This window comes from Sturnus vulgaris, chromosome 29 (genome assembly GCF_052056855.1).
Source record: "Sturnus vulgaris isolate bStuVul1 chromosome 29, bStuVul1.hap1, whole genome shotgun sequence".
Lineage (NCBI taxonomy): Eukaryota > Metazoa > Chordata > Aves > Passeriformes > Sturnidae > Sturnus > Sturnus vulgaris.
In genome coordinates, this window is record NC_142271.1 from 3255063 (window position 1) to 3272112 (window position 17050).

General features: G+C 50.2%; 1 protein-coding gene across 9 annotated transcripts in view; it reads right to left on the reverse strand.

The window, feature by feature from the left end:
* Nucleotides 1-17050, reverse strand: part of ANKS1A (ankyrin repeat and sterile alpha motif domain containing 1A) — a 77322-nt gene that overhangs the window by 18683 nt on the left and 41589 nt on the right. For all 9 annotated transcript variants that reach the window (XR_015808767.1, XM_014872738.2, XM_088180514.1 and 6 more), the window contains 2 exons: nucleotides 8025-8091; nucleotides 3612-3718 (listed from right to left, as the gene is read on the reverse strand). Coding sequence is in view for 8 of the 9 variants with exons in the window: in XM_014872738.2 (XP_014728224.2) it covers nucleotides 3612-3718; nucleotides 8025-8091 (174 nt within the window). In the remaining variant the exon portion in view is untranslated. The remainder of the gene's footprint in view (nucleotides 1-3611; nucleotides 3719-8024; nucleotides 8092-17050) is intronic.

Here is a 17050-nt window from a genome sequence, read left to right on the forward strand (position 1 = left end):
TAAGAAAAGCAGCAGCTGAGTGTCCCAGTCTGACTGCCCCGTGGCAGTGGTGCTGGCCATGAAGGTCACTTGGTGGCAATGCAGAAGGTGAGGGAAGGAAGCTGCTGTCCTGGACAGTGGGGTTTGTGCTCGAGAGTGGCAGAACAACAGGGAAAGCCTCTTTGCCATGCCCATAAACAAGGTGTGGCTACTGTAGGCAACCTGAAGGGAGTAGAAGAATTTCTGCAGACACAGAGATGTGGCCCAATATGCAGATGTGGGAAGAAAACTCAGTGTTTTGTAAAGCTAAGCTACCCTAAATCCATCTTTTATCACCCTTTTCTTCCCTCAATCAAGCCAGAAGATTACACAATCCAAGATCTGTGCAGACCTTGGTCCCTTCCCAGGAACACGTACGCTCCAATGTCACGTCACATCCATGTCCCAATAATCCTGCTGACTTGTGCCAGTGATACCCACCCCGAGAGCAGCCAATGCTTCATCAAGATCAACTTTGTCCCAGATGCAGAGCTGGAATTCCCAGGAGCAGAGAGGAGGCTCCAGAGCACCTTTCCCTTCCACAGCACAGCCTGTGAGCCACTCATGGATCCCACTGTCACCTGCAGGAGCCGTGGGTCACCCGAGCCCCTCTCAGCTGTTGGTCAGCAGATCCCAAGAGGAGCAGGACCCTCATCCCCTCCCTGCTGCCCACTCCAGCTGCAGCCTGTCCAGTGAGGCCGGCACGTGGCTGGAGCACAGCTAATCCCCTAATCCCCAGTTCCTGGAGTTCTGAAAATAACGGAATTATTATTTTTGGAAACAACACATGTTTCTGCCTTCCTATATTAACATCTAATTAAGAAGCCAAATATATTTACAGAGCACTTTTCAAACTCCCTTTACACACAGTGTGCTCATGAATCATTTCCCTACCTGGGGGTAAAAGCTCTTGTGACATGGGGCATAGATTAACACAGGAGCCAGCTGAAAATACCCAGGGAATCAAAAATTCCTGAAATCAGACCCGGCTGCAGTACAGGCCACCAAAACACCAGCAAGACCAGCACCCCTTGTTTGTGTCTCTTACAAAAGAGACACACAGGGGGCAAAGAGTAAACTTTAAACCCTGGTTCTCCAGTGAAGAACAGCACCAAGCACTCCAGTGCCTGCACACACCAGCTCTGACAGGTCCCTGCTGCAGGGACAGGATACACTCCTTCTTAGACTGTTCTTAACCTTCCTCTGAGTTGCTATTTACTACAGGCTGAGTATCTTCCTCAGTAATTAATGGTTCTTTTAGGACACTGCCCTGCTCTGTAGCTGCACAATTTCTGCACACTGAACACTCTTCTCCTGCAAAGCTCCTGGGTTTCCCCCTCAAAAGGCACCTGGTGACCCTGGAGCAAAGGGACCATCCTGGCACCCTGCAGGTGTCTGAGCAGGGAGCAATGCAATCCACAACCCTGCACAGAAAAAATGTGTTTTCATATCAAAGGACTCCAATTTCCTAGTTTGGGCTACTAAAACTTAATTAACCTCATAACCCACCTGGCGATTTGCAAACCATTACCCGGCGTTCTTTGGACCTTGAAATATTGAACACAGTGAGGCCCTAAGAGGGACTAAGCCTTTCATAGAAACTGTTTAATTTCAGGAAAGTAGCACTTTTAGCTTGGAATATTCTCTGTTAGAAACTGGAAGGGGCAGCCAATAAAGCAATGGTTGTGCAAAGAAGAGGACTGGGCAGCCCAACACTCAGAGCTCAGTGTCCTGAGCCTCTGCTCTGCCCAGCTTCAGTGTTCACAACAGTTTTAATAATTCATCCAAGAACATCAAAAACACCACTAGATCCAAATTAACTACTTGTTCCTCACTTGTGCTCTATCTGAAGGTTTTGCTCCCCCAACACCAGAAGCTGAAGGCAAGGAACACCACAGAAGGAAAGATTCTAAATAATTCAACTTTCCTGCTGAGCTGATGTATTAGCTTGGAGTTCTCAGGGCTGGGATGAATGGATTTAAAGCCAGGGTTGGCACGGGTGCCAGGGTCAACTTCCTAGGAAAGGAGATAAGCAGCAAAATGGAAATCAGCTGGGGTTTGCAGGAAATCTTAGTGAAATTATTTGACCTTTTAAATTTAAGAGGAATGAGAAAATGACTGTCCCATCCCCTGGATCCAGCAGCAGCCAACTGCTGCAATGGGAGCAGCCACCCAGCACTGGACACGGAAGAAAATCGTCCAGCCATGAAGACAGCAAAGCCTACCATGTACCAAACCACCACACACACTGAGGGACACACACAGGAACCTTTGCTACTGGAGTTCTGAGCTGAGTGAGGTCCATCACACCTGGCCAGGCAAGGGAAAGGTGTTTTATCTGTAACTGCTGGGTGAGAGCAGCCACTGACACCACAATGATCACAGATCCATCAGCAGGGGATCCCAAGAGGATCTACAAGGTTATTTCATTTAAATTTGTTGTACCATCTCCAAACAGCTCCAGCACACACAGGGATGCTGAACCCTCACACATCCCTGGCCAAGAGTCCACTGGGTTTTGGGACTGGGCAGGTGGGACACGGGGTGAAACCCACAGCAAACCCCAGCTCTGGAGGGGAGTGTTGGCCCTGCCAGGGGAAGGGAAAGCAAACGGCCTGGCTGCTTGCTGTGGAGACCAGGAGGCACAGCTGGATAGATCCCACAACATTTATCCTCCTGGTCAGGTAATTTTTTAAAGGCAGGGTGTAATTATGCTTTAAGTAGCCCAGCAGATGCTGCTCAGGTGTGTGCTTCCTTGAGCCTCCATCCTCGCCCTTCCCTGGCTTCCTGTCTCTCTCCAGCTGCCCCTCACACCCTCCCCACCAGTGATGGCCACTGTGTGCTCCCAAAACCCCTCACCCAGCTCACATCCTCCTGGTGTCACCTCTCTGCACTGTCCTCAGCACCAGAGATGTCACCACTCCCGTTCCAAGGCAGGATGCTGCATTAGCCAAAATGACTTTTCCAAAGGTTTACGTCCATTTTTTTGTTATTTGCCAAACTTGGAGCCCACGTTCAAAAGCATTTCTTTAAGCCATGCAGGGAAAACCTCTCCTGCAGCACCACAATTTTCCCTCTTTGCAGTTCATCCATCATTCCCCGCAAATTCTCAGATTTTTACACCATGCTGCTTTAAGTTTCTAGACACTGGTTATTAAAACCCCTCAACCCTGAGCATTACCGTGTCACCATCATTAGGTTTCAGAGCCAACAGTGTCAGTGCAATTAGGTACAGCTCATTAGCATACTGCCTGCATGCTCTGAGCAAGTACAGTTCCAACAAGAGGTCTGCTGCCTCCTTCACAGCCCAGAGCACAGACAGCTCAGGGGCTTCATCAAAACACCAGCGAATTTCAGTTCCTGTTTCTGGAGTAAATTGGATAATAAAGATTTAGAGGGCAGATAAAATAAAATTTTCTACCAAAATTTTAGCGAGAAAACCAATAACCCTCATCTATTCCTTCTGCCCAACCAAGACCGTCGTGCCGGGCGGGAGAACCCGGCTGTGCCCGGCGCCCACACAGGGCATTGGTAACATGGGAACCTTTGGCCAACCCATTCCCTGGAGCCCAGGATCCCTGCCAGGCACTCACCAGGAAGCGAACATCGTCGAAGCCGTTCAGGAGCAGCTTGCTCTCGTACTGCTGCAGGCCGATGGACTCCAGCCACTCCCCAACGCTCTGCTCCAGCATCCGCGAACCTGACGAGAGAGGAATCGGCAGCCGCTTGAACAGGGAGAAACCGTTCAGGCGGTAGCAGCGGCACTCTGAGGAGGACAGATGGCATTGCCACATCATAGTCATTACCATAAGGAAACTCAAAAAATTATGCTCAGAGTACAACAAATCAGCGGGCAGACAATTCCTCTTGTGTGCACAGAGCATGGACAACAAGCTCGCAGTGCCTCCGTGGGCTCCGGGTGCAAATCTGTACAGCAGTTCACACTCAGAAAAGAAACTCCTCTCCCGGGCAAAGATTCAGAGGCGCTGCCGGGGCGCTGAGATCACAGGCACTGCTGTCAGGGCTCGCGAGTTCCTCGCCAGGCAAGCACATGAAGCCCAACCCCACGGGGATGCGGATCCACTCCTTGGCTCAGCGGAAGGGGGCGGGAGGAGAGCAGCAAACTTCCATCCGAGGCATTCCCAGGCAGTCACAGGTGTGAGGGAAGGGAGCAGAGCTGTGCCAGTCCTCTCATCCACGCACCTCTGGACACAGCCCTGGCTCAGCGGGGAGCACGGAGCAGCCTGAGAGAAAACAGCTTCATGCAGCCGAGCCAGGTCGGACACGGCGGATGCTCGGGAAAGCAGCAGGAGCCCAGGCAGAGCTGCTGTCCGCGGGAAGACACGCAAGACAAAGGAAGCACAGACTGCAGCAGCGGAGAGGAAGGGCTTGTGCTCTTCGTCCCCAGCAGTCCTGAGAGAAGCAAACCATGGCAGGGGTTTCTTCTCGCCGTTACTGTGTTATGGGCACCCCAGGCACACGTCCGGCAGCCCTGGCTGGCTCTGTCATTCTACAGGCGATCCGGTCACTTGGCATTCCAGCACACTCCCTGGACCTCTTGGCATTCCAGCACGCTGGCCACAGAGAGCCCAGCCCCACCGCTGCACTGTGTGACAGCACAGCCAGGACAGTTCTCACCCAACACTGCTGGTCCTGCCAGGTGTTGGGCACGCACCTGGATTTGCCCTTCCTTCATTTTCTTCAGCCGAGCACAGCCGCTGGATCGAGCCCCTCACTCAGCCAGGGAGCAGCTCTGCAGGAAGGAGGCATTTCGGTTCCCTGCTTCCCAACCACGGCAAAAGAAAAAAAGCAAATGCAAGCACACTCTCTCCTCTTCCTGCAGCAGCTCAAGTCCGAGCCATGCCCTGGCACCTCCCCTTCAGCCTCTGATAAAGGAGATTCCTCCCAACACCTACGGAAGCTCTGGCAGATGAGCTCTCCCTTCCCTCACATCTGGGATGAATCCAATGACTTGTTACTCTCCTCTAGTAAAGCTCAAAACCTTAAGTACGACCAAAAAAAAGTTCAGAGATCTCCTTCTCATCAGGGAATTTGCTATGCAAGACAGGCAGATTTTCAGGCTTCCTGGCATGCCTGTTTCCAGCACGGATGCAAAGAAAAGGATGATCGGGAGACCCCCGTTTGCTTCCTTTGAACCTCCAGGTCAGCTGAAGCAGTTTGGTACCTTCCAGCCATCCCTCCCCACTGTGCTGCAATGGCTGCACACACAGAGCTCACGGTGTTATCTGCAGATTCCTGGGGTAATTCCTGCTGTCTGCTCCCGGGGGTTGCTCCTGTGCCGGTATTTGGGAGCGCCGGCCGGTCCTTCCAGCGCACGCGGCAACGCCGAGATCACAAAAGGCTTCTGCCTCCCTTCCCTGAGCCAGCCCATGCTCCGGGGCAGCAGCTAAGCCCGGACTGTGAGCCAGGAGCTCCCGCTCGCCAGCTCTCCATCCTCTCCATCCTCCCCTGCATCCTTTCCCCCGCCGGTCCCTGCGCTCCGCCGGCGGCTGCGGCGGCTTTGTCTGAGCCGCGAGCCCCACGCTCCACGCTGTCCCTCCCTTCTCCTCATCCTCTCCCCCCTCCCAGTGCTCCCACCCGCCCGGGAGGGAGGCAGCAGCTCCGTAACTCTCCAGTGGAAATCACTGACTCCTCAATATTTACTCGATGATGGACAACATGGCTTGGGGGTTTTAAAAAATGATGTCACAGGTCTGCTTCGACAGATCCAAGTGATTTGTGGCTGGCTCAGAATTAATTTATCAAGAGAGAGGTGAGGAAGTGCCTGCTGCCTACCACAGTATTCCTGGGAGCTGTCGGGGTATTGGGAGGGGGAATGAAACCACAGCTGGGCTCCTGAATTTAATTTTTGAAATTACTTACTCTCTTCAGCCCTGCATGCACTTCTAAATTCATTTCTGCTTTTAAAAGGGAAACCTACAGCGATACCAACTGCAGGCTTTCTGTTTACAAAACCCTTTCAAGTCATGACAAAATGAAGAGAGTGAAGTATTTGGATGGAGGGAATGGAGGAGTTTCCTTTAAAAAGAGAAGAACCCACACCTAAAACATCCCAGGCTGAAATCTAAGATGCCTAAAACTAAAGTACACCTGATATCTCTGTGTTACAAGGATGGTACAAGAACAGAATAGAATAATCACAGTACTTGTGCCCCTGGCAAGATCTTGATCACAACTTCTGACTGAAACAAATTCATATTTCTCAGCTCTATCCTTCTCTTTATGCTCCACATTCTGGGAATGCTGCCTTTGAGAGGCCTGCAGCTGGCAGAGCTGGAATGATGAGTGTATTCCCAAAGCTGTGGTGCTTCCTGTAAGGCTCTTCTCAAGTCCCTCAGCACAGAGAAGAAGAGGCTGCCAGGGTTCAGGAGGGGCTTTCAGGTCTTATTGTTTCAGTAACAATCTTTAGTGTGACGTTTGCATTTGTCTGGAGGATGAAATCGTGCGTGAGCTATGCTGGACCAACATCACCCCACTTGCTCATGGAAATTTGGTGCAGAGAGACACAAATGTCTGTTCCAAGGCCAAAGTCCCTTAAGAAAGAGGGCAGGTGGAGTTTGGTATCCCTGAAATGATGGTGTTCCTTGACTGCCCAAGTTCCAAGAAGGCCTAGGCAGCTCTTATCCAGACACAAGGCAGTGGTACAGAGTAACTGCTCATACAGCCAGCTCCAAACACACTTATCCCTACAGGAACTGCCAACAAGGCATTTCACCTTTCCAGACCCCAAGCTAGTCACAAGCCTCAATATCATCAAACCTCACTCATTTTAAGGATGAGAGAGCATTTGGGGAGCTCCCTGCAGTTCCCATGCACATTCACCATGACCTGAAGCATAACAACAGTCCCACAAAGCCCTGTGGAGGAAAAGCCAAATGTGTGAGAGCTCCCAGCCAGAGGCTGGCAGAGCTCTGCCTGCTCCAGGGAAAGGAGGCACAAACAGGGAATGTGCCCAGCAGAAGATCTGCACAAGAGGGATCCCAAACTGAGAGTGACAGAGCACAGCCTGTGGGAAAAGCCCCAGCTCCAGGACACAGCAGCTCCTGTGTCCACCTGCTCCAGGGTTTCCATCTTGCTGAGAGCTCCCTGCACAGCTGCAGGTCTGCAGGAGCACTGGCTCTTGCTCTCTCCTCCATGTCCGACCTTTCCCTGGTGCTATCAATCCATCACATCCCAGAGCTGTCGAGGGCTGTCAGAGCAGGGAACACAAACCCACCCAGAGCTTCACCTCCTCTGCAAAGCCACCCTGGAAAGCAGAGCCTGAATCAGGCTAAACTCCCACTGGGAACAGTGGGTTCCTCCTCACCTAAGCAAAAACCTGAGTGACAAATGGATATGAGGTGAGCTCTGTCACAGCCCCTGTGAGCTGCATGTGTGGATCTGCATTAGCATCTCATCAGGAGGAGCTCCTGCCCATCCTGAGTCAGAGCTGTTCTGCTGCAGCAGCCTGGAGGTGAAGGATTTAAAAGGACAGAATCCCTCATGGTGGCAGCTCTCCAGCAAGCTTCAGTTCTGCTTTTGCTCACAATTCAAAGGCAGAGAAGGGAATTCACATTTTAAGTGCCCTCCAGAAGCCTTGTTCAGTGGATATCAACACACGCAGGTGCACTTAGAAATGCCCAGGATCACCCTCTGGCAGATTAACCACATGCAAAGGGCACAGCGAGCATGGCACCCACACTGACCCACCCGTGGCACCATCCAGCCCTGCTCAGCACAGCTGCTGCCCTCATGGAAAGAGCTGGGAGGAAAATCCTGCAGCTGCATTCTTCAAATTTAAAGCAATCTTCCCAAGGAGGGTAGAATTAAAATTGCTGGCAGCAGCATTGAGCATCGTGTGGGAACCCAGGTCTGCTCTCCTGTGCCACAGCATTCCTCTCCCTCCCAGAGTCAAAGCAGGTGAAAGACATCCACACACAGGAGCCAGCACCTTGTTTGTGTGCAGAGCACAGCCAGGACAGATGGACACATGCTGGGTACTCTACCTGAGATCCTGTGCTGCTCCTGGGAAAAGTCAATGCCTTCACCGATGGAACTCATGATCTTTTCAATCTGGAAATAAAAAAAAGAGCATGTCTTGCATTATTCATAAAGCCTCAGGAAAAAGTAAAAGCAGCCCAGGATTTCACCTCCCACGTGACAGCTGAAGAAATCCAGCAAAGGATGTTAAGGTATCTCTGAACCAGAGGAGGTATCCTGAACACCTTGACAGGTCTTTGCTGGGATGGATGGCTCAGAAAGGACATGTAGAGGTTGAGACTCTGCAGAGCCATCCCTTCCACAACTTGCTAGTGCCTGGAAATAAAAAGCTTCAACAAAACCATCCCTCTGGAGCACAGTCTGAGGGTAAGAAAGGAGCCCCAACCTCCTCACTCACCCTGCAGAGCACACAGCCCCCTTACACCAGCAGTGAAGCTGCAGCAATGCTGTCACCCACTCTTCCCCAGCAAGCAGACTGGGAGCTCAGCTTCCCCACACTCTGTTTTGTTGGGCACTTTTGTTTTGGCTTGATTTCTTTTTTAAACCACCACATTTCCCAGTCCTTTGCACGGAGCTCTGCTCCCACCAGACCAAGTGCTTCCAAAGGGTTTGAAAACAGATTGTTTGGAATAGCAGCATCATGGGGAAAACTCCTGAAAGACCCCAGGAGAGGGGACAGGAGACAGCTCCATCTCTGACCAAGCAATTCACAGGCTACAGCTCCAGGTAAACCTCAGGCAATGAGGGAGAAAAGGTACAAGCTCTGCTGGAATGGATCCGAGTCCACTAAAGAGCTGCATAGAAATGGCTGCATTTGCGACACACACAAAAGAATAAATTTATGCAGGTTGCAATTCCCAGTGAACCTTCAGGAGACTTCCTTAAATGAGAAGAGAAACTTTTCATGCAATTCTTGAGCAGAATTCGTAAATCGAGGTTTCCAGTGCAGTGGTGCAGAGGGAGAACTGACAATTCCCAGGTTAGTTTGTAAGAGGAAAGACCTGACAAATTGCAGCTCAATTGGTCAGTTCAGACACTTCAATGGTCTCAGCACTGAACCCCACTGTTTCTCAAAGAGCAACACATTCAAGAGGCTCAGGGCTGGTTGCTTAGCCCAGTCTTCATTCTATAACAGAGCAGAAATTTAAAAATTAAAAGAAAAAAAAAAAAGAAAGAAGAAAGTGCCTCCAGTAAGACTCCCAAAAGGGAATCTCCCAAGCAAACATTCCTGTGAGGCACTTCTGAATGGCTGCTGCTGAATGCAAAGTGACTGGCTACAGAGTGGGGGAAGAAACCTCAACTCTTATTCAACTTTTTTTCTCCTGGTCATTTAAGGACATATTTGGGGAAGGAGTCCAAGTTTCCCTGGACTTCACCCCTGGCTGCCTCTGTCCTGCTTGGCTCCCAGTGTGATGCTGTGTTTGGTGAGTCCCCAACCACCCCAGTGGTGTGAGGAGCTCCTGGGGATGCTGAGAGAAGCTGGATCTGACTGCCATGCACACTCAGGGGCAGTTTGGAGCTGAGCTCCACCACAGAGGAGTTCTGGTGAAACAAAAAAAATCTCCTACAAGGCTCCAGCCAAGGCAGATGTCCAGGAATCCCCTCCTGCAGGGGTACTGCATTTGCAGTGTTCAATGTCCCCAGGGACCAGGCAGTCCTGTGAGCTGGAACAGAGCTATTAAGGATGTAGGTCCTCTGCACCTGGAAAACCACGAGGATGAGCACCTCTACTGGGCTTGAAATACAGTTAATGACCATTTACTGGGAGATTTGAAAATCAGCCTGGGAAAACCATCAGAATCCCAGCACATATAGTAGAAAAGGGAAGTATCATCTAGAAAGAAACTCCAGGAGGGGTTTGGAGTCAGTGGACACATGGATCCTGTCCTAAGGCAAAAGCATTCTTTGCTCCTCAGCCCTTGGATGGAGCCAGGACCGATGCTGGAACTGCTGGATTCATTCCAACAAGAACCACCACAGCAGATGGTTTTGACCCCAAATGCAGCAAATACTCTCCAGCAAAACCTCCACATTTCAGAGTGCCCTCAAGCACCCTCAGGACATCATGGCCATGCAGGACTGGAGGGAAATACAGGGATGGTGCAGAACCAGCCCCATTCCCAGGTAACACCAAGGGCCCTGGCTGTTCTACTCCCTTCCATGGACAGGCACCGAGCCCGAGCTGCAGAGGATTTCTGGGACACTGCTTCAACCCTGAGCAATTTGGGTCTTGAGGTCAATTCAGTTCAAACTCCAAAAGTTTAAGAACAGTAAACTTTGCAGATTGGTGTCCATCAGCTTCGGGACAAGGTACATCTCTGAGCTGGAGCTGCTCTTGTACTTTGGGAATCTCTAGCTGGATTCAAATTGCAAATTAACTCTGAGGCCAAGTTCCTTTGTTTCCATTGTGCTGCTCTCTCCTAATCTGAGAGAGAGTTGATGCTGTCCATGCTCAGCCCCCAGCACTGCCAGCTCTGCAGTCCCAACACTGCCTTGAGGACTTGCAGGTGCCTCTGAAGCACTGAAACACCCACGACCTTTTCCTCAAAAGCAGGGAATTGCCTTGTGCTATATAAAACTGAATGGAAATTAAACAATCACGTGGCAGAGGATTACCTTTCACAGCCCTCCTCTGCCAAGTGCTGGTCACGGTTACACACAGTCCCAGCTATTACCATTAATGCAAAGGGAAATCCTGGCCTGCCCTCGGCTCTCCATGAAATGCAAACACCTCAAACAGACTCACACACCACCTCAAACACGGATTTACGGCTGACCAGCTTGATTTAACTGTTAGGAGGCTGCAAAGAGAAGAATGAGGGGAAGGACAAGCCTGGAGAGGGAATCACTGCTTTAGAGCATCCCTATCCTCTGCAGCCTTTCCTCAGCTGCACTCCAGCATGGACATGGGGCTGAAGAGAAGATACCTTGAAAATAGCCTACGCTAGAGTTTTTAGGCTGCTCTTTCCCACTGGTTAATTATTAAAATACAAAAATACCATGTTTAAATATAGCGCTGCAACTCATACTTAGTTGTAGCCTGAACACTCAGTTCTGATTTGTTTTGGCTTAACCTGTATTTTTCCACTGAAGCACCAAGTGCCCATCTCTGATTGTGCTGTGGGGTTGGTTTGGGGTGGGGATTCTATGGTTTACTTGTTTTACAGCCACAGAAATAAAACCACAAAATGCTTCCCCCTTCTAAATTAATACAACCATATCTGTTATCCCTGATGCAGAGGGGCAGCTGGCTCCACGCAGGGATAGTGAGGGTGAGCCAGTGAGCCCTCAAACCCCACCGGGGAAGGAGAAACTCCTGCACAGCTGAAGTCCTCTGGGAGAAGGAAAGGCTGCAAGGATGGGAGTGTCCCTCATTAACCCCACAGCAGGAATGTGCCTGGAAGGAGCTGTGGAGCACTCACCAGGATTGGAGCTCTCGGATCTATTTGCACATTTGCCTACATTTGGTGAAAGACAGAAATGCCCCCAAAAAAAGAGCTGGGTGTGGCCGAGAGTGCAGCCGGGCTGGGGCGAGCTCTCCAGGCAGGCAGGCGGCCATGGGAACATAGCAACTGGCCAGTGACTCCAAAACAGAACCCGACTCCAAACAAACCAGCCCGAGCAGAGTTCTGCTAACAGAGGAAGAGCCATTAGTTTGCAGAAGGCCAGCGAGGCCAAGGCAGCCTCGTGCCATGCCGAGGTCTGTCCTGCTGCAGGACAGGAGGCATTTCCACCCCGGAGTCCTGCACAGTAATTCCCCACCTCAGTGCTCATGGCAGGATGCAGGACGTCTCCTGTTCTCTGATCCCAGCCTGCAGGAGCTGCAGGGACCCACACAGGGACAGGTCCCACACCTGTGTAGAGGGCAGTGACAGCCCTGTCCCCAAGGGCACACAGAGGCTCTGCTCCACAGCCAGCCCCGTTCCACACTCTGCCCTGATGGATGCCAAGCCATGGTGTCCATACTGACCTCTCCAGCTTTTCTTCCCCAAGCCACTGCTGAAGTTTGAAGTCAATGAATCCACTGGCAGAACTGAGGGCCATTAAACCAGCCCCAGGGCTTTTGCCCCCGGAATTAAGAGCTTCACACAACACAGGCTGTCTGCCCACACACAGAGTAGGAGCCTCATTTGGACAGCACCAGATTGACCATAACTCTGTCAGGGTGACACTCACTCAGTCCTGGAGGCACCTTGATGCTCCTGGAGCTTTCTGAAAGGGGCTTCATAAGCCCTCACCTTACAGTCACCATCAATGCAAATGCAGAAGTTTGTTCTCAGTCTCTGCACGCAGCATCAGAGGCTGCCAAGGACACAGCAAGGTCACCCAGAGAGAACTAAAATCACAGAATCCTCAAACAGTCTGGGTTGGAAGGACCTTAAAGCTCATCCAGTCCCACTCACTGCCATGGCCAGGGGCACCTTTCACTATCCCAGGTTGCTCCAAGCCCTGTCCAGCCTGGCCTTGGACACTTCCAGGGATCCAGGGGCAGCCACAGCTTCTCTGTGTCAGGGCCTCCCCACCTTGTGTGGGTCGATGTCTTCTGCTTCCTCTGTGGCCCCTTACCAAACTGGCAGCTTTAAAATCACCAGTGATTCCTGAGCACCAAGAAAAGAACCTGCAGTGCACCTGCACAGGCCTCAGACTGAGCATCGAAGTTACTCAAATAAAGGTCTGTAATTAAATAAAACCACACAGAACCAAGTGCACACTATCTGCCATATGGAGGGCATTAGTGCACTATAATGACACCCTGCAGCAGGAGTATAATTAAGAATATAGCAGGATTGCCATTATAAATCCTTATTACTGAGGGTTCATAACCTATTGTACAAACCCGCCCGGGGCTCAGGCTCAGCAGACAAGAGCAGCTCCAGCAGCAGATTTCAGTCTTGAAAGCTACTTACAATGTTGGGTGGAAAGGTTATCAGGTTTTTAAATTTCTGCAATTCCAGTGTCAGGAGTTAAGACTTCATTATTTCCAACCTCTAACAGCTGGGGGATGGGGCAGATTTGGTTTTAAATTATAAAAAAACACCACCCAAACAAGCTGCATCTACAGTTTGAAACCCCTTTGAGCACAGCAAACCCCCAGTGATGATGTGAGCAGCCCCTGAGCACAGCAAACCCCCAGTGATGATGTGAGCAGCCCCATCACAGCATAGCAGGTCAGCTCTAAACTCCAGGGGAGAACTTTGGGCATGTGAGGTCGACAGATGATGCTGAGGCAGCACAGGATCACTGACACTTCCATTCTGCACCAATACCACAGCAAACCTCACATTACTGACTGATACTGCACCCCTGAAGGAGGAAGGGAGGCTGCTCAGACTCAGCTGGAATATATCCTGGAGCAGAAGAACGGCAGGACTGCAGCATCCACCAGCATGTCTGAAAGGAATGGAGCAAGAGTGGGATCTAGGATGATAGCTGCTGACTTCTTAATACAGGTACAAACCTGAAAAATTTGGATTTAGGCCATGAATCTCATTTCTAGGTTGGTGACAGCCCTAAACCACTTCTGGTTCAGTTGATGCTTCAGCTTCTGTTCTCCCATTGCCAGCCCATGGAGCACACGGCTCATATTTCACCACTCAGTATATTTCGTGTCTCCAAAAGACACCAGCCTGGATGAACTCAGCATAACAAACACCAGAGGCCTGGAAAACATAATGCTCCATTTATGAATTCAAAGCTGAACTGCACCAGCCAGTTGTTCACGGCACATTTGAGTGCTTGAATCCAGAGTTGCTGTGCTCCATCCTCCCCGAGCAGCCTTCCACAAAGCATGGAGACTTGCTGAATTTATTTCAAATCATTCTGCAACTGTTTGCCAGTGATAAAGGCAAACACATTTTCTGGCTTAATATGGTCTCTGAGAAATTCATTTGGATGGAGACCAGGGCCTGTTGCTTCATGCCACTCTCCAGCCTGTGTTTTTGTACAAATCCCAAAGTTACAAATACAAACACGTACTAAAAGGAACTTATGGTATAAACTTGAATTTCACAACAGCGTGTGATGGATCTGCAGTATCACAGCCCTCCAAATATCCACGTTGTTTAGACAAACAGTAAAATCCAACACTGACATGATAAAGAGAATGGCCAAATGCAGTAACACATCTGCCCACAGCAGGGAAACAACTGGAAAATAGCTATTCTGAGTCACCATAAAAAAGAAATTCAGAAAGCACTGAATCAATTCACTGTCTTTCCATATCCCTGCATCCTAACACAAACCCCAAAGCAACATAAGGCTCTCAAGCAAGGCTGGCTCTGGCCTATGGGACAGAGCAGTGAAGCTGCTCCAGGCTGGAGAGAGAGATTTAAAGACTTTTTTTAAAATAAAAGCTTCAGAAGTGCTGGAAGATGCGATGTAAAGCGGAAGAGAACATAATGAAGGACTGGATTTAGTAAGGACACTGCAGCCGGACATTTCTGTTCCCGAGAAACAAAAACGTCCCCAAAACTCCCATGATCACAAGGCTGTTACATAACCAAAACATCCGTCAGGAGCACGAATCAGTCACACAGGAATCAAAAGCTTCTGATTCACAAATACTGAGTTCACACACTTGAGAAGCTCCCAGAAACACACACACAGGTGGATGGAGCTGCTGTACTGGCAAATATTATCCCTATTGTGTCCAACCCTTGCTGCTGGAACAAAGCATGCCTGGTCTTTACATTTGCCTTTCAACACACCAGTTTTCCTGTAAAACCAGTAAATTGTCTTACACTGGCTTGAATTGGCTTAGTTCCACATTGGCTCACAATTCCAACAGGCTGGGCCTTTGCAGCAGATTTAAAAACGGTAGAAACACAAAAGCTTTCACTTCAGAAAGTTCATCAGGCTGGAGGAAATCTCATCAGTGGGGGCAAAGAGAAGAGATTGGACATGAGGGATGATGTAAGAATTCCTGACCTTAGCACAGGAAAAACAGGAGGAAACATTGGGATCTGGAGACAATAGAATAATCAGCCCAATAATTAAGCAGATTAAGACCTCGATGGCCATGCTTGTTTAGCAGAAATCAAGACCAAAAATACTGACCCCACTACTGCTTCTGCCCTAGACAAAAGCGAATTACAACTATTTCAGACAAAGGGGAAACTGGAATGTGAGCTGAGGGCGAGGGTCTGCTTGGGGCAGGGGACACCTGGGGACAATTCAGGGCACCCTGCCTGGTCCTACCAGCCAAACCAGGGCAAGCTGACATTTGAACACCTGAACCAAGAGAATAAATGACACATTTTGGGAAACAGAGGCTGATGCCTGAGCTTTTACACCATGCAATTTCACCAGGCACAAAACCAGCAGCTCTTCCTGAGTAACAAGGAGAATATTTGCATTTTCTTTCAACGGTGCTGGCTGGCAGCTCTGAATTTCAACTCCTGGCTGTTTTAAGGCAGTGGCAGGTTTTGCATCAAAAGCTTTCCAGAAAGTTTCACATTTCAATGCAAATGTTGTTAATCCTCCCAAGTAAGCCTGTAATTAAGACACTGATTCCACAGGGTACTGGAGCACCCAACAGTCCAGACAAGGTTTAAAGGCACCCACCCACAGCAGCCACAACCTCCATCAAGTTGCATCCCAGCTCCAAGCCTGAGGTGGAAGGCACCACAGATGTGCCATCTGCTCCTGGCATCCATCCTTAGGGGACATCAACAGCCCCAAAACAGGTCAGGAACTGGTGAAACACCACATCCATGGTTACTGCAGATGCAAAGCATTCCTTTTGAAGGAGACACGGAGCACCACTGCAGTTAGTCATCAGAGATGAATGTCCAGTGCCATAATTAGCTACAGAATATCCATTAGTTCTTCAACTTATTCACTTGGGAAAAGAAAAAAAAAAGTGGTGGACTGTGCACCTCCTTTTTTCTAAGAAAACCTAAAGTAATGTGCATGTTTTATTCAGTTCCCTAAATTGTTTTTGGAAGGATGTTTAATCTCTTCCTAGGAGGACTTAAGTCAGAACACAGAACTACAACCTCATTTAGTGAGATGGATACTGGAACGTCCAAAATTCAAATTCAGGATGGGAACAGATGACTTGATAGCAGGCAGCTGGAAGTGGAAGATATCAGGGGATGGTAAGGGATGTCAGGAGCCAGGTCTGAGGCTAATTCCCAGCAGCCTTCCCTGTCCTTTGCCCTGATCATTTAGCAGATCGTTTTTCCTACCAGCACCTAGGAGGCAGAAGAGCAGCCCCATGTCTTGACTGCAGACATCCCTGCTCGGAGCCTGGAGCATGAACCAGGCTGAAGGGCAGGTCTGGAGCTGCTCTGGAGAGCAGGAAGGCAGAGCAGAATCAGGTTAATCTGCCCAGAAAAGGGGGCTGGCAGTGGGGCTGGGGGCCAGAGCCCCCCTCCCTCAGAGGTGCAAATACAGGTTCTGAACCAAACCCCCTGTGAGCTGCTGCTGCCCCACTCATCCCTGTCTGCCCAATATTCATGAGCCAATGATGAAAACCAAATCCATCACTCCAGCCCTCAGACAGGTTTGGAAGGATTCAAATATTGATGCTGACTGAGAGCTCTACCCCCTCACATGCCTCCTTGCCCCTACCCTGCTTCCCACCAGAGCAGGACTGAGCATTTTCAGTCCTCACCTCCCTGGGCAATACATGGATGTTTGATGGAGGAGTTTCTCTGCCCTGCTCACACAGAAGTCCCACCTGACAGTAGCTGCAGGGGCACCACGGTGCACTCCCAGCAAGGAGCAGGGGTCAGGAGCAGACGGGACAAGGTCAGGAGCAGATGGGACACGGGCTGAAGGGGCTCCTGGACAGCACAGGGACAAAGCAACACTCTGGGCCAGGTCCTTGGAGCAGGGGAGCTACAACTGGGAACAGGGATGAGCTTTGCCAAGTGAATCATTGCTTCCCCATCCCACCCTTTTGGCAAAGCCAGCACCACCTTTCACTTCCAACAAAGGGCATTGGCAGCGCTCGGCCAGGGCAAGGACGTGACCCTTGGCTTACAAACAGCAGATTTTCTGCTGTCCCCAGTCAGCCACCACAGCC